Source organism: Eschrichtius robustus, chromosome 9 (assembly GCF_028021215.1).
Source record: "Eschrichtius robustus isolate mEscRob2 chromosome 9, mEscRob2.pri, whole genome shotgun sequence".
Taxonomy (NCBI): Eukaryota; Metazoa; Chordata; class Mammalia; order Artiodactyla; family Eschrichtiidae; genus Eschrichtius; species Eschrichtius robustus.
Genome location: NC_090832.1, coordinates 113,493,765 through 113,519,694, shown reverse-complemented (window position 1 = coordinate 113,519,694; position 25,930 = coordinate 113,493,765). Strand labels below are relative to the sequence as shown.

The 25,930-nt window shown below is 41.7% G+C and overlaps 1 protein-coding gene across 1 annotated transcript in view; it reads right to left on the bottom strand.

Moving 5' to 3' along the window:
* The window catches only part of ADGRB3 (adhesion G protein-coupled receptor B3), a 784,426-nt gene that overhangs the window by 439,791 nt on the left and 318,705 nt on the right, over positions 1–25,930 (bottom strand). The window contains exons 5-6 of the mRNA XM_068550879.1: positions 14,105–14,269; positions 13,463–13,627 (exon numbers count right to left, since the gene is read on the bottom strand). Of these exons, the coding sequence (XP_068406980.1) occupies positions 13,463–13,627; positions 14,105–14,269 (330 nt within the window). The remainder of the gene's footprint in view (positions 1–13,462; positions 13,628–14,104; positions 14,270–25,930) is intronic.

Sequence of the window (25,930 nt, the reverse complement as noted above, 5' to 3'; positions counted from 1 at the left end):
TCTTATTAGTTATCCATTTTATACATATTAGCGTATACATGGCGATCCCAGTCTCCCAATTCATCACCCCCCTCCCCCTTGGACACGTACTGTTATTCCCACAAGAGCACCCTGCCCCCGCCCACCTTAGGGTCAGAAAATCTGGTAATTGCAAGCGTTCACCACTAGATGGCACGGGTGAGCCAACAGGGCGAGCAGTTTACCAGGACCCCACCTGAAACTGATTTCAAGGTTCAAAATCAAGGCAGGATAGGGGTGAGCGCTCCACTGTTTTTTAAGGGTGTACCACGTCGGGGGGAGGGTTCTTCTTTCCGTGTAAGTACAACGCTGAGCCGTGAAAGGAGCGTCAGTTACAAGGCCCCTCAGTCCGGCCCCTTCCTCAGCTCCCCCAGTCCACTCTCACTGCCCCCCAGGGGCTTCTCCCACTCCAGGAGGACCCTCACCCCACAGCCTGTGCACCTGTTCTTTCTGCCCAGGACACGCCTCCCCCTTCCCTCCCTACACCTCCTCACGGCTCCTCTCCGCTGCCCTCAGGCTCTTCTGGAATCCCGCCTTCTCACCCCAGCCCTTCCTCTGCCCCAGCTGCTCTCCAAGACACCCCTCACCGTACACTGCTACCCGGTGTCCTTCCTTATTTATTAGTCGTATTATTATTAGCCTGCTCCTGCTAGAATGTGAGCGCCAGGAAGATAGGGCTTTTTCTGTTTTGCTTCGTTCGTAACGGCACATAGCACTTACAGGTCCTGGTAAATGACAGTGGGAACTATAGACACACATGTGCTTTTAACCCAAAACTACCAAATACGTTCAGAAGATCTATTTTTCCAGGACTCCAGTGCTTAAGATGACAGAGAATGAGGATGATTTTGCAAAGTACTGAGGACTCGTGTGTGTGTGTGTGTGTGTGAGTGTGTGTGTGTGTGTGTGTGTGTGAAATAGGCCAGCAGTAGGTAGTCATTTTCATTTAAGGGCAATAAGAGAGAGAAGTTAGCTACCATAGGTTTCCTAAAAATTAGCCAAAATGGGTTTCCATGGTACTGGATATTTACAAAAGTTGACCTTGTAGGGCTGTGCCTGACTTGGTAAGGGTCCAGGAGACCCTGTTCAGAAGCCCCTGGTATGAACTGCATACATCCTGACCGGTCAAGGAAGAAGCTGATTCAGCAGTTACTCTTCCAACCACACCACTCAAGTAAGTATTAATTCCCATTTACCTGGTGACAATCAATGTGAGGTACTTTAACCAGACCAAAAAAAAAAAAAAAAAAATCACAGTAATTGTTTTAAACCTAGAGAAGTCAGCAAACTTTGTTTTCTCCTCTGTAAATGCATGAAACTTTGGATTCATCGTGCTTCTTGTAGATAGAAACTCAGTACACAAATGATAAGAAGGGAAGATGACAGAGGAATCAGAGATTCAAAGTTGCAAATCGGTTCAGGATTTTCAGCTTTTTAGAAGGAATATCAAATCCTGCAGCTGCTTTAAATATTTCATCAAAGGTGATTTGGCATCTTTGAAGATTAAATCTTAAAAAAAAAATTTAGTTCAGAAAATAGGTCTATTTCTGCTCATACCCAAAGCAAAACAGCCTAGATATTAAAATGACAATTTATTTTCTTCCATCTTAGGTTTATGAAGTCCCCAGGGGTGAGAAGCTTCCTGGGGTCTTCTCAGTGGCAGGAATGGAACTCATTCATTCTACAAATACTTGGGCACCTATCATGTCCCAGTCTCCTTGGGAAGTACTGCACAAAAAAGGAATAGACAGAGCCTCTCAACTCCAAGATGTCGAGGGCCACAGAAGTAGAGACATTACAGTGCCGTCAGGCTCCCACTATGACCAGAGGAGTCCCGGTTGCTCTAGGGGTACTTTAGGGGCGATCAGGCCAGCAGAGGATTTCCAGAAGGATGTCCAAGTTGAGACTGAAGGACAAGGAGGAGTCAACCGACAAGGATGGGCAACTGTGCCTCGGGAACCACACGTGGCAAGACCCGGGGCAAGGAGAGCCTGATCCATCCAAGGCACTGGGAACATCTCCCCTGGGAGAGCTGAGGCCGGACAGAGGTGGGTCACTGCAGGAGGAGGAGGGGGTGAGGATGACGATGTAAACTAGAGGTGTGAACTTAAGGGCGAGGGAAATAGATGTCATGTTTTGAATGCTGTCCCGGCAGTTTGGAGAGTGGGTTGCAGGCGAGTGAGACTGACGTCAAGGAGGCCTGTGACAATCGAAAGGGTGTAACTGGGGAAGAAGGGCTGTGGAATCACAGGAAGTGGCTGCAGGAAGTGGGTGGATTCCAAATGTGTTTAGGAGGAGGGATGGGCTCAGCTCCAGGGCAGGTGTAGGCGGTGAGGACGAGAGAGGGAGTAAAGATGAAATTCAGGTATCCAGGGAGAGAGTCTGGTGTGCTCTACCCTGAGCGACAGCACACGGGGAGGATATGACTTGGGAGAGAAGATGCTGAAAACAGTTCTTAGTGTGAGCTATCTGAGCGCATCCTGGTAGCAAAAAGCTGGCTGGTGTATGGCACGAAAGTGCAGGAGAGAAGCAAAAGCTGGAGATAGAGATTTGTGTTAATGTTGTTTTGTGTTGTTTTGTTTTGTTTTGTTTTCTGTTTAATGCTACCTGCGTGCACTTTGTAAATTAGAAAATGTATGATTAGCTCAGGCCACGCGGCTGTGCTCAAAGTAAAAACATATTATTGTGTAGCAATATGAAGCACTTGCTTTTTTATGCCTCAGCAAAATGGAACCACGACGCTGTTCATCAGCGGAAAGATCCCACGGTTCGCTCTCACTAGTGCAAAGTTATAAAAACCCATCTGTAAGATACAACTGTAGTTGAAGGCACAAGTACGTAGTTAGCATGCACCCTTAAAACAAGGTGGCAATTACCTAGTGATTAGCTGTTAATCTGTCTATTCAAACTGATTTTCTGTCTCTTAAAAATAGCAAAAATTATACAGGGCTTAAATTAATTTGATGTGGAAAATTAGTTTTTACCACTTATGCTAGAATTTCAGCATTAAAGAGAAATTAATTCTAAACTGTAGAGCTGCAGGCAGAAAAAGAAAAGAAAAAAATATGCACGATGCATGACCCCGTATTTCAAATTTCACTTGCTGGCAATTCATTAATTCTTATGTTTTGGGAACCCCCTGTGCTGGGGGGTACAGAGGTAAATAAGACAGATTCAGCCTCTGTGCTCACACAGTTTACAGCTCTAATTCAGCAGTGGACCCTACACATGTGAAGACTTCATGGTGCTACTAATAAGGCTGAAGGGAAAAAGAGGGGTGTTTATCAGATGTGTTTCATAATAGCCTTCCTTCTATAGAGAATGATCGTTATTAGTCTCAGGTTGGTACACCATTACAACAGCAGTATTTACACATACTGTGAATTAGGCAATCTTCTAAGCACATTAAATATTTTCATTCAAATAATTGTCATAACCTTTAAAGTGGATGCAATTATTGTCATCCCTGTAAACATGGGCAAAACAAGGCAGACAGAAATCACTCAGTGAGGAGGTGGTGGACCTCAGTCCATCAAACAGCTCTCTCAGCCCATTTTCAGAGAATGTTACACCATCTCTAAGCATTTGTTGCCCTAAAATAAGTACATAAGTATTTTGCAAAAATGTGTTTCCAAGTCTGGAAGTCAGCAAACCACGAACTCTGAATTCCCTAGCGAACAGTGTGCATTTCAGGTTGCCTGTTTGAGTACTTGGTCTGACAATGTGTTATACATAACACACACCCCAAAATTCTGAATTAGTATTTTTTAAATTCTATATTTCAACTTAGACAAGGTCACCCTACTTCCAACTTGTTAGCAAAGTTAAATAATAATTAAAAAGATAGATAACTTTAACTGTGGGGAATAGCTCTTAAGTAACTATCTTTTCATGAGACAAAGTTTTATACTGGAGTACCTGTGAGGTCTGTGCTGTGCTTACTTGCCTTCTTACATCATTTTAGGAACTGCTGAAGATAACAGCACTCCACAGCCTTCCCCAGGTCACGGCAGATGGAGCAAGTGATAACATTTGGAGGCACATTAGGGTGATGGGCAAGGCTGCTTCAGGCTCAAGGCCGCGGGCCACGGCCTCCTGTCTTGTGAGCTGCCCTAAGGCCTTAAGAATCCCTATTTGGGTAAACTTGGGACCCATGCTAGCCCGACAGAATGGCTCCGAGACCACCTTGAGGAGCTCTGGCCTAAAAGAATAAGCTGGGCTGAGATTTGGGGAAACTGAGTAACTTGTTATAGAAACTTACATATTTTTTTTTTTTTTGCCCCCAACATCTCGATGATTTATTTCTAAAGAAGGAAGGATCGTGCCACAAATTCTAACTACAAAATAAAAATAGTAGATGCACTAAAAATGTCCATTCAAATTCTAATTAAGTAATCTAACAGCATTTTGAAAGAGTAAAGTAAGATTATAAAATGTATTACTATTATAGTCATTTTGAAGTGTATTCACATGCTTTTACACAGATGATTTCATTAGTCCAGTTATAGATTTTATGATATGGAATAAATACATTCAAAAGGGCATATATCTAAGGATCTGCTACAGTCAATGCAGAGAAGGGGATCTGGAAGGTGAAAATATATAGCTCATTTGCAATAAGCTGGAATTCTAGCTAAGAGGTATATAAATATATATATATATAAAATAAAATATAATAGCAATATATCATGAGGGAAGCAGAAATCAAGTTTATAAGCGTTCAAAAAAGAAAGAGCACCCATGAAGTTGTGGGAGAAAGAATGCTTAAGTGAGAAGACAGCTTCTAATGGCTTGGGCTCCCAAGATGCTCCTATTTCAGTAGGTGAAGATGAGGGCCCAGGACACTTAGGGGAGTACAGGTGAATAGGAGGGCAAGAAACAGAGAAAGGACAGAATACGTGCCTCTCGATCCAGGAACCAGAGACTGCCTCTGCTTGGTTGCTTTACATACAGAGATTTGCCGTATGTATAAATGAGCCACTGATGGGGACACTACTATTCCCGGGATCTCAGTATGCACGGAATCGGGCAGGGAACCAGAAGCCACGGAAGTTTTTTAATGAGCGAGTCACATGACTTAAGGCCATGAATAGGGGAGAATCATCAGATAAGAACCTGTGTGGAAGAGATTAGAAAGTGGGGTTGATGTCATGATATGGGTAATGGACATAGAAGACCTGGACTGCACTTTAATCACTCTAGTCTAGAGTGTTCTATCACTGCATCCTTGAAACAATCCCCTGGGCCTGTATCATTATCCCATTTAATGTATCAGGACAATGAGGCCCAAGCCAACCTTGGTTTGACCACACTCCCCAGACTCTTTCCGCTGGAAGGCAGTGGCCGGGGCAGGAGAAAGCAGGGCCCCAGGAGGAGAGACTTGACCCAGGTGGACTTCCCCACTAGGAAAGAGGTTGGAAAGAAGGAGGGAGAACTTCAGACAGAAAAGCTCCCCTGGGGGCATAAGGGTCTGATTTGATACCCCAGTTGGAAAGGTCTGTTAGGTGACAGTTCTCACTCAGGTGACAGCTGGAGAGAGACAGGAAGCAACCAAAGCCCAGGGGCAGGATCTCAGGGCCATTCATGGGTCAGGATGTGTGAGGGGAGGAAAATAAGTGGGGATGAGAAATGCCAAGGGCTAACGTTCAGGTTTAGTGTCTTGGGAAACCTTAAACCCAAAAAGAAGTTTACGAATTGCATTAATGTTCGTTTTATTCACTAAAAAACATTAAGTGGGGGGCTTCCCTGGTGGCGCAGTGGTTGAGAATCTGCCTGCCAGTGCAGGGGATGGGGGTTCGAGCCCTGGTCTGGGAAGATCCCACATGCCGCGGAGCGGCTGGGCCCGTGAGCCACAATTACTGAGCCTGCGCGTCTGGAGCCTGTGCTCCGCAACAAGAGAGGCCGCCATAGTGAGAGGCCCGCGCAACGCGATGAGGAGTGGCCCCCGCTTGCCACAACTAGAGAAAGCCCTCGCAGAGAAACGAAGACCCAACACAGCCATAAATAAAATTAAAAAAAAAAAAACAACAACACATTAAGTGGCTCTTAAAATATGCTTATTTTTACTCTCAAAACAATGTGGACTGAAAGGAAGAAATAAAAAAGGTAAAACGTGCTGCTTAAATTTTCTGTTTCCATTTGCGAATGATCAGCATGTAGCCAAATATTTCTAAACTGGTCAAGGTAGAGTCATACAGGATTACAACAAACTGCGTGTTAAGTTTCTGCTGTGCAGAAGCTGTGCGAGTTTTCTCCAAGCTTCATCTGATGAGCAATCTGATAAGGCGAATTATGATAATAATTATTTCCATAGCAAAGGGTTTGACTAGCAGGCCTAGAGTACTATCTGGCATATATACTGATTATGTCAGAGCCCAGTGGTTCTCCCTTAATTCTGCCTCTAACGCTGAATTGATTTGCCGTAGAGTCTCGGACTGCAGCAGGTCAGGAAACCCCAGCTTTTCGGGAGGACGGGACGCTTCCCTGGAGATTGGTTAAACACCAGGTGGGGTACCTTCTCTCCCTATGGGGTACCTTCAAGTTCTAATTTATTTCCCTACTTTTTAGAATGTATCTGAGGTGACTTAGCAAGAAAAGATAGGACACTGCAGAGGAGAAAAGTCAGTCCCTAGTGCCACGTACTGCCACCACTGGACTCAGTGGTTGGTTTCAGGTGAACGGCTGGTATGAACTGTGTGGGTGTGACATTACTTGCCATGTCCAAAAATATGCAGTGAAACACTTGCCTTAACCTTTTGAAACTGAACAGGTAATAATATAGTTCCTTACAGGGTATACACATAACATCCAACAGCAAAAATAATAGCAATTCTAATGAAATAGGAGCTTTTTTAAAGCACTAGTAGTGTTAGTCTTGTGGTCTGGAATCAAAAAGGTAAAGCAGGTGCCAACTTGTATGTGAAAATTTCAATAGAGACTAGTATACTGTGTGTTTTTTGAAAAAATAAATTTATTGATTTATTTATGGCCGTGCTGTGTCTTTGTTGCTGCGCGCAGGCTTTCTCTAGTTGTGCTGAGCGGGGGCTACTCTTTGTGGTGGTACACGGGCATCTCATTGCGGTGGCTTCTCTTAGTTGCAGAGCACAGGCTCTAGGAGCTCGGGCTTCAGCAGTTGTGGCACACAGGCTCAGCAGTTGTGGCTCGCGGGCTCTAGAGTGCAGGCTCAGTAGTCGTGGCACACGGGATTAGTTGCTACGCGGCATGTGGGATCTTCCCGGACTAGGGCTCAAACACGTGTCCCCTGCGCTGGCAGGCAGATTCTTAACCACTGTGCCACCAGGAAAGCCAAGTATGCTTTTTTTTCTCTTTAAAATATGTAAATTTTACACTTACATATTTGGGTTTCCAAGAATGATGACGTTTAACCCTAAAATACCTTGGTCCACACAATTTAGAAGTCTAACTTTTTAAGTTGTCTCTAACAGAGACAAAATATTTGAATTGATAGTGATTAATTAATTCCCCACTCCTCCAACTGGGAACTGAGGAGAACTTTAAGTCGATGTGAGCTCAGACCCCATCCTCCTCCCTGACACCCAGCCCAGATATTATCCACCTGTGTGTGTATAGTAGCTCAGAGCCTTGGGGGACGGAGCAGTGAAAGCTCACTCCTGCTACAGAAGATCTGTGTCCTGGTGGGGCAGAGCCTCACATCAGACAGGTCCCAGTGACACCCCTCCTGCTGCCCACAAAACAGGAACACTAGCGCTGTACAACCGAGCAGCTCTGCCTAAACCATCCTACTTCGTCTACCGCGGCTAGTTAATTGCCCTATTTTTCTGTTTTATTTGGGTTGAAACAAGAGTTGGGTAGGGAGACTTGACATGCATTGTCTGTATTTTCATTATGAACTGATTCCAGAAACAATCCCTCCTTATTTATGAAGAAGTGTGGGTAAGACAAAATTCTGCAGCCTTATTCAGGTGATATCTCAACTTTCAACAGTGGAGCTGAGGTGGAGAACTGTTTTCCACTCTTTGTGAGTTTTATCACTGATATTTATTTAGTTAGTTAGTTACTTACTTACTTATACTCGAGGCTGGTGCAACCCAAGAGGTAATCTGCAGCATCATCGCCATCATCTGGGAGCTTGTTAGAATGCAGATTCCCAGGCCTGGACCAGACCTACTGAATCAGAACCTTGGGGCAGAGGACGTTGGCTCACGAATCTCCATCTTAACAAGTCCTCTGGGGGCATCCCTGGTGGTCCAGTGGTTAAGGCTCCACGCTCCCAATGCAGGGGGCCCGGGTTTGATCCCTAGTCGGGGAACTAGATCCCGCATGCCGCAACTAAGAGCAGGTGCAGCCAAATAAATAAGTAAAATAAATATTAAAAAATAACAAAAAAAAGAAACAAGCCCTCTGGGTGACTCTTTTGTCCTCTAAAGTTTGGGGTGCATGTATCTTTTTGAATTATAGATTTGTCTGGATATATGCCCAGGAGTGGGGTTGCTGAATCATATGGTAGCTCTATTTTTAGTTTTTTAAGGAAACTCCATACTGTTCTCCATAGTGGCTGCACCAATCGACATTTCCACCAACAGTGTAAGAGGGTTCCCTTTTCTCCACACCCTCTCCAGCGTTTGCTGTCTGTAGATTTTCTGATGATGCCCATTCTGACTGGTGTGAGGTGGTACCTCACTGTAGTTTTGATTTGCATTTCTTTAATAATTAGAGATGTTGAGCATATTTTCATGTGCCTATTGGCCATCTGTATGTCTTCTTTGGAGAAATGTTTATTTAGGTCTTCTGCCCATTTTTCAATTGGGTTGTATTTTTTTGTTGTTGTTATTGAGTTGTATGAGCTGTTTGAATATTTTGGAAATTAAGCCCTTGTTGGTCTCATCATTAACAAATATTTTCTCCCAGTCTGCAGGTTGTCTTTTTGTTTTGTTTATGGTTTGCTATGAAAAAGCTTGTAAGTTTGATTAGGTCCCATTTGTTTATTTCTGCTTTTATTTCTATTGCCTTGGGAGACAGACCTAAGAAAACACTGGTATGACTTATATCAGAGAATGTTTTGCCTATGTTGTCTTCTAGGAGTTTTATGGTGTCATGTCTTATAATAAGTCTTTAAGCCATTTTGAGTTTATTTTTGTGTATGGTGTGAGGGTGTGTTCTAACTTCACTGATTTACAGTCAGCTGTCCAGCTTTCCCAACACCACTTGTTGAAGAGATTGTCTTTTCTCCATTGTGTATTCTTGCCTCCTTCATTGTAGATTAATTGACTGTAGGTGTGCAGGTTTATTTCTGGACTCTCTATTCTGTTCCATTGATCCATATGTCTGTTTTTGTGCCAATACCACGCTATTTTGATTATAGTAGGTTTTGTCTGACTATAGTAGTATTGTCTGACATCTGGGAGGGTTATGCCTCCTGCTTTGTTCTTCTTCCGCAGGATTGCTTTGGCAAGTGTGGGTCTTTTATGGTCCCATATGAATTTTAGGATTATTTGTTCTAGTTCTGTGAAAAATGTCATGGGTAATTTGACAGGGATTGCATTAAACTGTAGATTGCTTTGGGTAGTATGGCCATTTTACCAATATTGATTCTTCCAATCCAAGAGCATGGGATATCTTTCCATTTCTTTGAATCATCTTCAATTTCCTTTATTAATGTTTTATGGTTTTCAGCATATAAGTCACCTCCTTGGTCAGGTTTATTCCTAAACATTTTTTTTTTTTTTTGATGCGATTTTAAAAGGGATTCGTCCACTAAAGTTTGAGAAGCACAGCTTGGGCAATGCAGAGAGGCACTCAGAGAAGGTAGGAGCCCAAAGGAAGCAAGCATGGTGATGCTTTCTTCCTACTGAAGGAAAATTACTCAGAAACGAAATGAATGACTCTCTTGGTCTCCAAAGAAGACATAAATTCTGTTGCGGAGCAATCTTGCAGAGACAGTCACTCCAGAGGGGTGGGGGGCTGTTGAGGGCTTATAGTCAGCACATTACAGGGGGCCAAGTTCCAACACAAATGCATCACAATGTGCAAGACAAGTCTGAGCCCACAGCGTCACTGCTGACTTCCCTTGGGATGAATATCTAGAGTTCAGTATCCCAGTAATTGCTCCATCTCTGGTCTAAGTTGCTGTTACCATGCACATTTATGGTATGGCACCCTTACTTCAAAGTTTTTCTCAGAACATTTAACCTGCAGGCTTCACTTACCACTTGCAGACAAAGCAATGGTGACTCCAAAAAGGACATTTTATGTATAAATTAAGTGTAATGTCTCCCTGTGAATGGCAGGTTCCAATTTAGCAACTAATGACTAAAGAGTCATACATCCTACAATTGGGCTCTGGAAAGAGCAAGCCCTGCCCTGGGAGCAGAGCAGGGAGGCCCTGGGAAGCCTGGGCTAATGTAGGCCAATCACCAGTAACTCTGCTTTCTGAATGATATTAACCAGGGGAATATTGGGGGAAAAAACCAACCAAACGAAAGATTAAAAATAGTATTTTTTCACACTGTAGCAACATAACATAATTAGGGGAGCTATTAACTTTCTACTATTTTAACCCTCAAAGTCTGGGTGTACAATAAGATTGAGATCAATGAAATCATTATTTGGTGAGGTTGACCAATTTAAAAATTGGGCAACTTAATTATCTCCCTTGTAGCTACTCTATTCCTTAACTAGCAGTATTTTTAAAAACTAATAATATAATTTTTTAATCCCTCTAATTCTCTTTTCTTATGAAGACAGGGGCATCATTGATGCCCTTTTTAATACTTTCATTTTATCTATTTACCAGGAAAGAAATATCCTAATCTTGATGGGAAAATATTTTTTATTTTCCATTTTTAGTAGATGTCATAACAGCTTTTGATTAAACCCAGATGATTAATCATTATTTTTATTAATTATCCAGACAAACATCTGCATATATTACATTTCTCCTTCCTGACAACTGAGGGTCTCTTGGAAAACTTGATTAATTTGTTTTGTATCCAAATTAAGTGAAGCATAAAAATAAATACTAGTTTATTTGCTTCCAGCAAGAGGAAGAAAAATTAAGAGAGAACAGTACTAAAAATAATACCTGAAAAAAACATTGTTTCAAAAGAGACATTTGTTCAGGCTTTATCACTGACAAAACGAGAAAAAATGCCTTAGCAACTGTTAAGATACTTTGAAAGTTTTCTCAATTTATATTGTCAATGTGTAAATTTGGAGCAATCTAATGGCAGAAATTAGGAAACGTATGCTCTAATCATAAAGGAATATACATTAACTACAGAGAAACAATTGTGCAGAGTTGAAAAGCCAATATATAAATCAAGTCCACCGTGGAAAACTGAGTTATTTATAAATCCCGCTTTCTTGATAAAATAATCTGGGGATGACGTGGCTGTGCATTGAAAAGTTAAAGGATAAATATTAAAAGTAAAAAAACCTCCTTTATTTTGATAAAATTTCTATACAGAGGCAGAAAGCATTGTTGAAATTAATAGTCACATATAATTTTTAATGGATAATGTGATTTGTATGAAGGTGCAAGATTAGGATATATTTTCAAAAGCTTGGTACATATATTTATTTTTTTACCCCTGTATAAGCACTAATTTGTGAATTGTTTAGCTGATTCAATAATTCATTTTAATTCAAAAATGTTATTTACATACTTGAGGGGATTTCAAATCATATTTTTGAAAAGAGAAAAATGAAAATGTTACGGTTAATACCAAAATAATTATATATATTATATAATCTAAAAAGTGCTTACAGTTTTATATGATAATTTTTCAGTCTCCCTGAAAGCACGAAAGCCAGCAAATAAACCTAGCAAATAATGTATAATATCTTTTTTGTAAATAGAGATGTAAAATGTTTTCCAAACAGCAGGTGGCAATCTTTATAAAGCTGATTGCAAGCACCACCATCTTACCGCTATATATGCAGATAAAAGTCAGTTTTAAAGGACCAGTTAAGAACCTTGGCACGCTCAGACTAGTTCAGATAACTTTAGATATGAAAAGGGTCTTATTTAGTCATGCCTACTGTTCCAGTGAAATTTCTCCCTGGGCAAAAGAAATGTTTTTGTTTAATGCTTCTTAATTCTTATGCAGCACAGCAGAAATTTCATGATGCTAATCTGTATAGGTATCCTTCTAAACAGAGTCCTGCGTGCTGGTTACTTCTTATCATTCTGGATTCATATGGCCTTAAGAATTAACAAAACTAATTTTAGATCTTTTTTAAGAACTAAAAAAATACTACTGATATACTGTTACCCTTAGAGTCCAGTTTCTGTTGCTATTAATATTGAACCATGAAAAGTCTTTAGAATTCTAAATATGGAGAAATAAAAAGTTTTGATCCCTGGATAGCTCTTAGAATTCCTTGGTTTTTCTAAATCCCAGTAGTCATGTTACATAGAGACAGAAATCCATAGTTCCCTGAACTGAAAAGGAATCTCAAACAGCTGAAGTCACCACACCCACTAGGACTAGATAGCCCAAGATCTGCGAGCTTGCCCACAAGAGTTACTTGTGGCAGCAAGGGCTCTAACTGGGTCTTCAAATTCTCTAAGTTCAGAACTTTATACCCAGCTATGAAGTTTTTAAATTCCATGCTATTAGCTTTTCCAGCATGTTTATAAAACTTTGCCAATGGTATCATTCTAAAATTTGAATTTTCACTTATTTATTGAATCTTGAGTGTGCCGATAGTATTTTATGAAATGTACACACACTTAGGAAGGAGTCTTTGTTCTAAATGAGCTTTTAAAATATATGACCTATAATATAATATGATTTATAATCTGGGCAATTTCTGACCTTCTCTTTTTCTATGCTCATATGTAAAATCCTCCAATGTAACAATACTTCCATTTTTTCACTATGAATTAAGGCGTGATGCTGTTATTTTAAAGTGAGTTCCTCACAGGAATTTCCTTTCACAGTGGGAATGGGGCAAGGGCTAGTAAACTGGGGTGTCCAAGGTCACACATCAGGATGGATTAACAGCAGAATTTACAAGTTTCTGAGTTTCAACCTCGTCTCTTTATTTCCTTACTAATCTACCTCACACTGCTGTCTCTATATTTCTAGTAAAATAATCTAAGGCAACTTGTTTTGTGTTCTCAGTAAACAAATATTTCATAAAGAGAGTAAAAAAAAAAACAGTACCCTAACTTAATTTCAAAAATTTCTAGCCGTGTTATTGTTCAATATGCCTACTTTGGTGTTATTACATTTTTCAATGTCATTTTTCAGCAAATAATTGAAAAATGTATAGAAGGCACAGCCTATGACACATAAACAGACAAAACCTCATACATTATGGAAAGAAGTAAATTGCCACTTATTATTAGCAATACTTCCATTGAGGAAATACGTCCTTTAACCAATGACAATGTTTTTAATCCTTTTTTTCCCCAGGTACCAAAGTGTTTCCCTGGGGACGATCTGAGCTCACTCACCAGGACATCGCTGCTCGCTGCATCTTCTCACTTCCTCACCTGTCCCTTCACACGGCTGCCCGGTCACTGCCACACCCTGGCAGGTCCTCATTCGCCTCTCCCAGCCGCCGTCACAGGACTTGGAGCACCCACTCCAATGACCCCACTGATTCCACTGACCATTGGCTGAAAGAAATACGTCAAGGTCAATGGCAGTCGTCCAGTGCACACTGCTTTAGGGATTCGAAAATCTGAGGCCCATGACTGTCTGTTCAATTTTTATTAATCTGCCACCATGAATTAAATGAACACAAATATTTAACTTGCTGGTCAAATGTAGAGCATTGTGATGAACAGAAGTTTCCGTAAGTTTGTCAGAAGCTGCAAATGGACATTGACCTTTACTTGTAAAGAACACGAGCTCCATGCTAGACTTCATCAATTTCATCAAAATTTAATCTAATCTCATTAATTTCATCTAATTTAAGAATCTATTGAATCTTGTTGCTTTATTCATGTAACATACAGTAGGATGAGCTCTGGTACAACTGGCTTCATTGACTAGAAATGTATAATTACCTGACGATTCCACGACCGTCTGGCATGATCCTGTCACATTATCTAAAGTGCAGGCATCCTTCGAATGCGGTCATCAGGCCTCACCTGTGCACTCGGGGTTGTAGCACTCTCTGCTTTCTGCCCAGGGCCCTCTGCATTCGGAGCCCCCATGGGCGGCTGCAGTACACTGCCGACTCCTCTGCTGGGTCCCGTTCGAGCAGGTCACGGAGCACCGGCTCCAGAAGCTCCACTCCTGCCACTGTCCATCAACTGCCAAAGCAGAAGCAGAGACAGCGTGAGGAGGTCTTCTAGGAGAGAAGGCTGTACGCAGAGTACACGCATGCCTTTACTGCACTGTACAGATAATGCATTTTTTACAAATTGAAGTTCTGTGGTGACCTGCCTGGAGCAAGCCTACAGGTGTCATTTTTCCAACAGCATTTGTTCACTTTGAGTCTTTGCGTCACATTTTGGTAATTCTGGCAATAATTCGAAATTTCTCTTGCTTATTATATTTGTTTTGGTGATCTGTGATCAGTGATCTTTGAGGTTAATATTGTCATTGCCTTGGGGAACCAGGCACATATAAGACAGGGAACTTAACAGAGAAATGCTGTGTGTGCTCTGACTGCCCCACCCATTGGCTGTTCTCCCATCTCCTTCGCTCTCCTCAGGCCTCCCTGACACAACAATAATGAAATGAGGCCAATTAATAACCGTACAATGGCCTCTAAGTGTTCATGGGAAAGGAAGAGTCATGCGTCTCTCACTTTAAATCAAAAGCCAGAAATGGTTAAGCTTTAGTGAGGAAGTCATGTTGAAAGCTGAGATAGCCCAACAGCTGGGTTTCTTGTGCCAAACAGGTAGCCAAGTTGTGAAAGCAAAGAACAAGTTCCTGAAGGAAATTAAAAGTGCTGCTCCAGTGAACACACGAATGAAGAAAGTGAAACAGCGTTATTGCTAATATGAAGAAAGCTGTAGTGGTAAGATAATTCATGAAGGTGACTACTCTAAACAACAGATTTTCAATGCAGACAAAACAGCCTTCTATTGGAAGAGGACACCACCTAGGACTTTCATAGCTGGAGAGAAGTCAATGCCTGGCTTCAAAGCTTCAAAGGACAGGATGACTCTCTTCCTAGGGGTTAACGCAACTGGTGACTTTAAGTTGAAGCCAATGCTCATTTATCATCTGAAAATCCAAGGGCCTTTAAAAATTATGCTGAATCTCCTTTGCCTCTGCTCTATGAATGGAACAACAAAGAAGCAGCCATGACGCACATCTGTTTACAACGTGGTTTACTCAATATTTTAAGCCCACTGCTGAGACCTACTACTCAGAAAAAAAGATTCCTTTCAAAATATAACTGTTCATCAACAAGGTACCTGGTCCCCCAAGAGCGCTGATGGAGATGGACAATGAGATTAATGTTGTTTTTCATGCCTGCTAGTCATTTTGACTTTCAAGTCTTATTAAGAAATACATTTTGTAAGGCTATAGCCACCATAGATAGTGATTCCTCTGATGGACCTGGACAAAGTCAATAGTAAACCTTCTGGAAAGGATTCAGCATTCTAGATGTCATTAAGAACATTCATGATTCATGGGAAGAGGTCCAAATAGCAACATTAATAGAAATTTAGAAGAAACTGATTCCAACCCCCATGGATGACTTTGAGGGGATCAAGACTTCAGTGAAGGAAGTGACTGCAGATGTGGTGGATATAGCAAGAAAACTAGAATTAGAAGTGAAGCTTGGGGAACTCTTCTTAATATTATGTAACAGCCTATATGGGAAAGGAATTTGAAAAAGAATAGATACATGTATATGCATAACTGAATCACTTTGTTGTACACCTGAAACTAACACAACATTGTTAATCAACTAGACTCCAATACAAAATAAAAAGTAAAAATTAAGTAAAAATAAAAGTAAGGGAACATCGGGACTTCCCTGGCAGTCCAGTGGGTAAGACTCCGTGCTCCCAATGCAGGGGGCCCAGGCTTGATCCCCGATTGGGGAACTAGATCCTGCATGCATGCCACAACTAAGAGTTCACATGCCACAACTAAAGATCCCGCATGCTGAAACTAAGACCCGTTACAGCCTAAATAAATAAATAAATTTAAAAAAAAAAGTAACATTAAAAAAAAATAAGGGGGCTTCCCTGGTGGCGCAGTGGTTGAGAGTGTGCCTGCCGACGCAGGGGACACGGGTTCCAGCCCTGGTCTGGGAGGATCCCACATGCCACGGAGCAACTGGGCCCGTGAGCCACAACTACTAAGCCTGCGCGTCTGGAGCCTGTGCTCCGCAACAAGAGAGGCCGTGATAGTGAGAGGCCCGCACACCACGATGAAGAGTGGCCCCCGCTCGCCACAACTAGAGAAAGCCCTCACACAGAAACGAAGACCCAACACAGCCAAAAATTAATTAATTAATTAATTAATTAAAAATAATAAAAAATAAGGGAACATGAAAAAAAAAAAAAAAAAGAAGTGGAGCCTGAAAATGTGACTGAATTGCTGCAATCTCATGATAAAACTTGAAGGGATAAGGAGTTGCCTCTTATGGACGAGCAGAGAATGTGGTTTCTTGAGGTGGAATCTACTCCTGGTGAAGATGCTGTGAGGATTGTTGAAATGACAGCAAAGGACTTAGAATATGACATAAACTTAGTTGATAAAGCAGCACAAACATTTGAGAGGACTGACTCCAATTTTGAAAGTAGTTCTGCTGTGGGTAAAATGCTATCAAACGGCACTGCATGCTACAGAGAAATCGTTCATGAAAGAAAGAGTCAATCCATGTGGGAAACGTCACTGTGGTCTTATTTTAGAAACTGCCCCAGCTGCCCCAACCTTCAGCAGCCATCACCCTGATCGGTCAGCAGCCACCAGCATGGAGGAAAACGCTCCACCAGCAAAAAGATTACAACTTGCGGAAGGCTCAGATGATGGTCAGCATGTTTTAGCAATACATATTTTAAAGTTAAGGTTTGTAGGTTGTTTTAAAGACACAATGCTATTGCACTCTTAAGAGACTACAGTCTAATGTAAACAGAATTTTTATATGTACTGAGGATCCAAAAATTGGTGTGACTCACTTTACTGTGATATTCACCTTATTGAGGTGATCTGGAACTGAACCTGTGATATCTCTGAGGTGCCTGTACAAGGTAAAACTAACCTTGAAGATGAGTCCCGACCAAGAGACTCTAAATGAATGCAGTTAGATTTTATTAACCCCCAAACAACTATTACCTCATTCTGCACTTCTATTTACTTTATGTGTCTGGTATCTCTTCTTATTGACTTATTTCTTCAAAAGTATTTATTGATCACTCAACAAGCCAAGACATTGATCTTGGAGATGGGTACAGGGACCAATTAATACAATAAGTAATGACCAGTAACTCACAGAGCTCATATTTTAGAAAAGGAACCCCTAGAATGAGTTAACTAATTAATTCCATGCTAAATAAATTAATTCTATAGCATTGCTGCAAAGGATGATTTCAAGACACTGTGAGATAAGAGTTTACAGAGCCTGGGGAGTCTTCCCGGACAAAGTGAGGTTTCAAGTATGCTTGCACGATAATAGGAAATCCCTTGGGAAAGGGCATGTTCCCTGAAGATACACAAAGATCCTGGGCAGGACTGAATGGAAGGCATTGTGAACAGCATCCAGAAAGCCAGGTGAATAACTACGCAGAGGAGTTCGTGAAGAAGATAGAGGGCAGATTTTGCAAACTTTTTGTCAACTGTGTTATGGATTTTGCCTATTTTCACAGATCATTAAGAAGCCATTGGAAAAAAGAATAAAGAAAAAAAGAAGAAGAAAACAAAGAAAAAGAAGGAAAAAAAAAGAAAAGGAAAAATAGGAAAAAAAAAAAAAGAAGCCATTGAAGAATTTCAATAGGATTCTCTGATCATATGTAGTGCAGGGAAGAGAAAGAATCACGGGAGACGGTGAGAAGGGTCTGAACTGGGATGAGGAGAAGGTACCAATTGTGCATCCTGGGAGATCAGGGCCACACGGGAAGGACCGTGAGTGGAGAGAGGACCAAAACGACGTCCAGGTGTCTGGTGACCGGAATGGAATATGGATGATTGAATTTGTCTTTGGAAGTTCAAATTGAGATGCATTTATTTATTCACTCATTCGAATGACTGTTAAGAATCTCTTAGTCATCAGACTCTGTGGTAGGTATTAACAAGAAATACAAGATTTTAAATTCCAACCTCAAAAATATGATAACAGTAAAAGAAGTACTCTACACATACAAATAAGTAAATGAAAAATTAAGAGCAATACATCTTAACACAGCAATGAAGACTTTCAGAGAACAGATCACACCTACTTGGGGGGTAATTATGATTTGGATAATTTAGACAAAGGAGACAGCATTCATGAAGGTATAATCCCACAGGCCACAAACTACAAGGGAGCAAAGGAATCAGGCAAAAATATTTACCTAATTTAGAAGGCATAAACTAACATATAAGTGTTATAAATGCACTAGGATATGACTCTCTACTTTTTCCAATATCATTCCATGGGTCTTGGTCGATTTCATTACAGCAAAAGAGAGTTCACCATAAATCCAAAGTTCCAACATAAACTAATGCTGCTGTGAAAACCCACCTAAACGAGAAAGCCTGGCAGAATAAGAGTGAGTACTTTCAACCTAATTTCAGGTCTTGCTGGTAGCTGTTAAAAAGAAGCCTGTTTAATATGTGTCTAGCTGTATTTAATAAACACTTTGTGAGATGAAAAATCACAAAATGCCAATTTAATCATCCCATTCATGTAATTTTAGCATCTCACTTTATTAAAAGTATCTGACACAATCTTATTAGCTACGTAATCCATTTCCCAGACTAAAAAGTCTAGTGAATCAATAGGCTGATATAAACTATTTTCATGTCAGAATTTTGCTTTTCAAAGATAACACTTATTAAGTTTGCTTTCAAGAAGAATGGTTAAAAAAAAACATTCATGCCTGCAGCATATGTACCATCTATTTGGCAAAAGAATATACAGGTATTCAAATTTTTGAGAACATTCAGAAAGCAACACATAAACAAAGACGAATTAAGAGATGCCAATCAGTTTAGTGCTCAGTGAGTAGAATAAAAGAATATCTCTTGTCCTTAAGAATTCTGGTTTGAGGTAAATTTTTAGCTTTTTTTTTGTTAATGAATGTAATAGCTACACACTCACTGCAAAGAACAGAGGATTAGTGTCTCCGGCTAGGAAGATGTGCACGTGGTAATGACTGAGTCAGAGGTGGAATCAGAGAAGATAATTGGGCAGGGGGCTGTATTATGGACGAGGAATGAGGAAAGACCTTACCTAAGAGAGATTAGGAAAAATATTTGTGAAGTGTTTTGCTCAGAGGGCTTTTTTTGAAAGAAGACTTTGCATCACCATTGTTAAAATTTTTTAAACATTTTAAATCCATACATTTGTAATATTAGTTCAGTCCTTTCTGCCAAAGTACACATGTTCTGTTTTGGCTAAAGTTCAAGAATGAGTTAAATTAGACATTTGAGGGAACTTTTGAGGTTCAACACCACCATAAACATCAACAAAACATATATTTTAGATATGAACAGTTTTGTTTATAAATCAGTTACAGAAAATAAATAACAATGAAATTGAAGATGTATCAAGTGGATGTTTTTGACTTCTTATTTTACACTGAGAACTAGAAGTTTCTTTTCCTGAACATTCACTGCACCAGTATGAAAGAATGGACTTGACAAAGTAACTGATCGGATATTTTTAAAAAAGAGCAAAAACCCAATATTCCTTTAGTGTGTTATAGAGTGTGGTAAGGCAAAGTTCCATTTCCACTGTGAAAATGGAAAATTGAGAGGTTAGAAAGAGAGGGGTATGTGAATTTAATTTAAAAGATTAGACAACTGACTTATATGTACATGAAAGAGTTTCTTTAGTGCCAAATGTGGAACGTTGTTTTATTTTAGGTTTTTTGTTTGTTTCTCATCCTAGAATTTAAAACAAAAAAAATCATTAATTATGTTCTGGGGGGGAGGGATAAATTAGGAGTTTGAGATTAATATATATACACTAATATATATAAAATAGGTAAACAACAAGGACCTACTGTATAGCACTGGGAACTATACTCAGTATCTTGTAATAACTTAAAAGGGAAAATAATCTGAAAAAAAAGATATATATGCATATATAATTGAATTACTTTGCTGTACACCTGAAACTAACACAACACTGTAAACCAACTATATGTCAATAAAAAAATTAAAATAAAAAACAATACCACAATATCACTGAAATCACCTAAACCAAAAAAAAATTAAAAAGATCTTTCAGGAAATGGTAGTGTCATTTTACTGAATAGGAAAAAGTAGAGGTTTTTGAGAGGTGGAAATTAAGAGTTCTGTTATGGGCATTTAAGCATTTCCTAGTCTGATATATGCATTATACTTCAGGGATTAAATGTTGAGATATTTAAAAATAAAAACCAATTATCATATGATACACCTAAGATTTCTATTTCATAACCTCTTGTCTAGGTACCACACAAGACATGAAGAGACTTTTTTCTTTTTATCTGATGCTTAACTGGGATCCAGAGTGGTGCAGAAGCTGCTTCTCCTTCAGCTGCATTCAGGTTTGCTCTCCACCTGGGTGAGTACGGAGGCAAGAGACCACCAAGGCCCTCCCCACCCTACCACCCACCCATATACGACTGCCTTCCACACTTACAGGGAGAACCCCCAGACTCACTGCAAAACCACGAGCTTGAAAACACCTCAAAGCTTTCTTTCTAGAACTGTGTTCCTACTGAAGGCTAATTAGCACCTTGTCATTTTGTCAGAAAAGTGTTCCCGATGATTTGGGGAAATGTAAACATTCCCAAACTGGCTCCTCTGTACTCCTGAGAAACGATGCACACAGCATCCGCACTGTGACCAGTCTTGTTCTGTTAGACTCAGGGGAAACTGTGCTGATAAAGACCCACCAAGCTCTGCTCTCCTGGAACGTGTGGTCTGAGGGGCTGGGGTGGAGACAGATGATGATAAACAAGTGAACAAATGAGTGAACAAGAGAGTCACAGCTGGAAGTGTTCTGAAAGCAGTGTGACCACAGGAGAGCTTAGTCCCCATCACTAAAAGAAGCCAGAAACATAAAGCTCTGTGGAAAGCTCTACCCAAGGGAGGTCTTGAGGTCTAGAAAGCTTTGTGTATTCGGGGAAAGAGACAAGCCTGGGGCTCGTGGGGATCATGAAAAGGGGGACGCGGCAGGAGGTGGGTTTGGAGGGTGAGCAGATGTCCGATCCTGGAGGGCCCGGCAGGCATGGGGCCAACAAGGTGAGGCACCACGAGAGGACTTTAAAGTAGGGAAGAGATGTGACGTTTTAACCCTTCATTTTGCGGTTGTGTGTAGATTGGATTGCACAGAGACAACAGTGGGTATGGGAGATGTTGGGGACTAGAGTGTAGCCCAGACATGGGTAAATGGTAGACCCTTTTACTGAACTGGGTTAGAGTAGGTTTCAAACAGGTCCGCGGATACACAGTCCGGAAATAAGAATGTCTATTTGGAACGCGTTGAATGTGTGATGCCATTGTAGACCTAATGCAGGGAGCCCTACTCTGAATAGACTTTGTTTAAAGCTGTATCTCCCAAGTTTATTTAAAAATCAATCCTCCCTCCCTTCTTTCCCTTTTTCTTCCTTTTCATGGGACACCATTTGGTAAACATCGCATTAGAGGGCATAATTTCTTCCATGATAGGCAGCCAGGTTAAGAATCAGCATTTTCTTAGGCTTTTTACTTTCTTTTCATTTCCATCATAAGCATTTGCAGTTGAATTTTTCCAGTGCTATTTTTCAATTTAAAAACTCCAAATGCCTATTTCTTAACGAACCATCCCACAAAGGTGACTAAGAATAGAGAACACGAGGCTGTATTTTGAAGCTGGGAGGATGCTGAGATCAGTCTGTCCTACCTTCATGTAATGTGCTTCCTTATACAACAGTGTCACTCTGGGGACACAAAGTTTTTTTACAGCAATGTGACACATGACCAGATTTTCTGGACCCAGAAGAATTAAAATTGCAATGGCTAAAACATTAGATTCCTGGGGTTTGCTGTGTTAAAGAAACTTCCTTCTGCAATTGTGTTCACCTGGAAGAAAAACCTGTCTCCGATGTGCAGGGAACAATTCCTACGATACATTTTATCTTATTTTATTATTTAAAAAAAAATGTTATAGTTGATTTACAATGTTGTGTTAATTTCTTCTGTATAGCAAAGTGATTCATTTATACACATATATACATTTGTTTTTATATTCTTGTCCATTATGGTTTATCCAAGGATATTGAATATAGTTCCCTGTGACTATGATACATTTTAATGAAAATACTATGTTTCAGTCTATTTTCTCATCTTGACCAATAACTGGTGACACGATAGTATAGGTTGGATAACAATAACCACAAGTTAAAGTCATGAATATTTTGAACACTAAAACCATCATTTCAAAAACTGTTCTGGGTTGATTGCTGATGACTGATTAAGTTACCTGTAGGGAGGAATCGGGGGAGAAGAGTTCTGGCCCCTGACTTTGAGGCTATCTGATTTAGGTATGCCAAAGTTGGAAAGCTCTGATTTTTACTGAATTGGGAGTTACCCAGGGAATGGGAAAGACTCCTTTGGGATACAAGACTGAAATGTAGAAGAGTCATATGCTGAAGAGCAAAAACCTATGTTTCCTATTTGTCATTTTAAAATAAATGACAAAAGAGGAAAATCAAAATGAAATATCATTTTTAAAAATTAGAATTAAGGGAGGAGAGAAGATGGCGGAAGAGTAAGACGCGGAGATCACCTTGCTTCCCACAGATACAGTAGAAATACATCTACACGTGGAACTGCTCCTACAGAACACCCACTGAACGCTGGCAGAAAACGTCCGACCTCCAAAAAGGCAAGAAACTCCCCCCATACTTGGGTAGGGCAAAAGAAAAAAGAAATAACAGAGACAAAAGAATAGGGACGGCACCTGCACCAGTGGGAGGGAGCTGTGAAGGAGGAAAGATTTCCACGCACTAGGAAGCCCCTTCGCGGGCAGAGACTGCGGGTGGCAGAGGGGGGAAGCTTCGGAGCCATGGAGGAGAGCGCAGCCACAGGGGTGCGGAGGGCAAAGCGGAGAGGTTCCCGCACGGAGGAGCGGTGCCGACCAGCACTCTCCAGCCCGAGAGGCTTCTCTGCTCCCCGCCCCCGGGGCGGGCGGGGCTGGGAGCTGAGGCTCGGGCTTCCGTCGGATCGCAGGGAGAGGACTGGGGTTGGCGGCGTGAACACAGCCTGAAGGGGTTAGTGCACCACAGCTAGCCGGGAGGGAGTCCGGGAAAAAGTCTGCAGCTGCCGAAGAGGCAAGAGACTTTTTCTTCCCTCTTTGTTTCCTGGTGCGCGAGGAGAGGGGATTCAGAGCGCCGCCTAAACGAACTTCAGAGACGGGCGCGAGCCGCAGCTAACAGCGCGGATCCCACAGCAACAGGGGCGCAGAGGAAAAAGCGGAGAGACTCCCGCACAGAGGCTCGGTGCCGAGCAGCGCTCACCAGCCCGAGAGGCTTGTCTGCTCCCCCGCCGGGGCGGGCGGGGCTGGGAGCTGAGCCTTGGGCTTCGGTCGGATCGCAGGGAGAGGACTGGGGGCTGGCGGCGTGAACACAGCCTGAAGGGGTTAGCGCACCACAGCTGGCTGGGAGGGAGACCGGGAAAAAGTCTGCAGCTGCCGAAGAGGCAAGAGACTTTTTCTTGCCTCTTTGTTTCGCTGCGCGCAAGGAGAGGGGATTCAGAGCGCCGCCTAAACGCTCGCGGCGATCAGCGCGGACCCCAGAGACGGGCGTGAGATGCTGGGGCTGCTGCTGCCGCCTCCAAAAAGCCTGTGTGTGAGCACAGGTCACTCTCCACACCGCCCCTCCCGGGAGCCTGTGCAGCCCGCCACTGCCAGGGTCCCGTGATCCGGGGACAACTTCCCCGGGAGAACGCACTGCGCGCCTCAGGCTGGTGCAACGTCACGCCGGCCTCTGACGCCGCAGGCTCGCCCCGCCTCCTCTGTAGCCCTCCCTCCCCGCGGCCTGAGTGAGCCAGCGCCCCCGAAGCAGCGGCTCCTTTAACCCCGTTCTGTCTGGGCGGGGAATAGACGCCCTCAGGCGACCTACACGCAGAGGCGGGTCCAAATCCAAAGCTGAACCCCAGGAGCTGTGCGAACAGGGAAGAGAAGGGGAAATCTCTCCCAGCAGCCTCAGAAGCAGCGGATTAAAACTCCACAAACAACTTGATGTGCCTGCATCTGTTGAATAACTGAATAGACAACGAATCATCCCAAATTCAGGAGGTGGACTTTGGGAGCAGGATATATTAATTTTTCCCCTTTTCCTTTTTTTTTTTTGTGAGTGTACATGTATATGCTTCTGGGTGAGATTTTGTCTGTATAGCTTTGCTTTACAATAGCTTTATTTTACTTCACTATATTATAGCCTCTTTCTTTCTTTCTTTCTTTCTATTTTTTTTCCCTTTTACTCTGAGCCGTGTGGACGAAAGGCTCTTGGTGCTCCAGCCAGGCATCAGGGCCATGCCTCTGAGGTGGGAGAGCCAACTTCAGGACACTGGTCCACAAGAGACCTCCCAGCTCCACGTAATACCAAACGGCAAAAATCTCTCAGAGATCTCCATCTCAACATCAAGAACCAGCATCACTCAATGACCGGCAACCTACAGTGCTGAACACCCTATGCCAAACAACTAGCAAGACAGGAACACAGCCCCACCCATTAGCAGAGAGGCTGCCTAAAATCATAATAAGGCCACAGACACCCCAAAATACACCACCAGACGTGGATGAGCCCACCAGAAAGACAAGATCCAGCCTCATCCACCAGAGCTCAGGCACTAGTTCCCTACACCAGGAAGCCTACACAACCCACTGAACCAACCTTAGCCACTGGGGACAGATACCAAAAACAACGGGAACTACAAACCTGCAGTCTGTGAAAAGGAGACCCCAAACACAGTAAGATAAGCAAAATGAGACGACAGAAAAACACACAGCAGATGAAGGAGCAGGGTCAAAGCACACCAGAATTAACAAATGAAGAGGAAATAGGTAGTCTACCTGAAAAAGAAATCAGAATAATGATAGTAAGGATGATCCAAAATCTTGGAAATAGAATAGACAATATGCAAGAAACATTTAACAAGGACGTAGAAGAACTAAAGAGGAACCAAGCAATGATGAAAAACACAATAAATGAAATTAAAAATACTCTAGATGGGATCAATAGCAGAATAACTGAGGCAGAAGAAAGGATAAGTGACCTGGAAGATAAAATGGTGGAAATAACTACTACAGAGCAGGATAAAGAAAAAAGAATGAAAAGAACTGAGGACAGTCTCAGAGACCTCTGGGACAACATTAAACGCACCAACATTCGAATTATAGGGGTCCCAGAAGAAGAAGAGAAAAAGAAAGGGACTGAGAAAATATTTGAAGAGATTATAGTTGAAAACTTCCCTAATATGGGAAAGGAAATAGTTAACCAAGTCCTGGAAGCACAGAGAGTCCCATACAGGATAAACCCAAGGAGAAACACGCCAAGACACATATTAATCAAACTGTCAAAAATTAAATATAAGGAAAACATATTAAAGGCAGCAAGGGAAAAAAAACAAATAACACACAAGGGAATCCCCATAAGGTTAACATCTGATCTTTCAGCAGAAACTCTGCAAGCCAGAAGGGAGTGGCAGGATATACTTAAAGTGATGAAGGAGAAAAACCTACAACCAAGATTACTCTACCCAGCAAGGATCTCATTCAGATTCGATGGAGAAATTAAAACTTTTACAGACAAGCAAAAGCTGAGAGTTCAGCA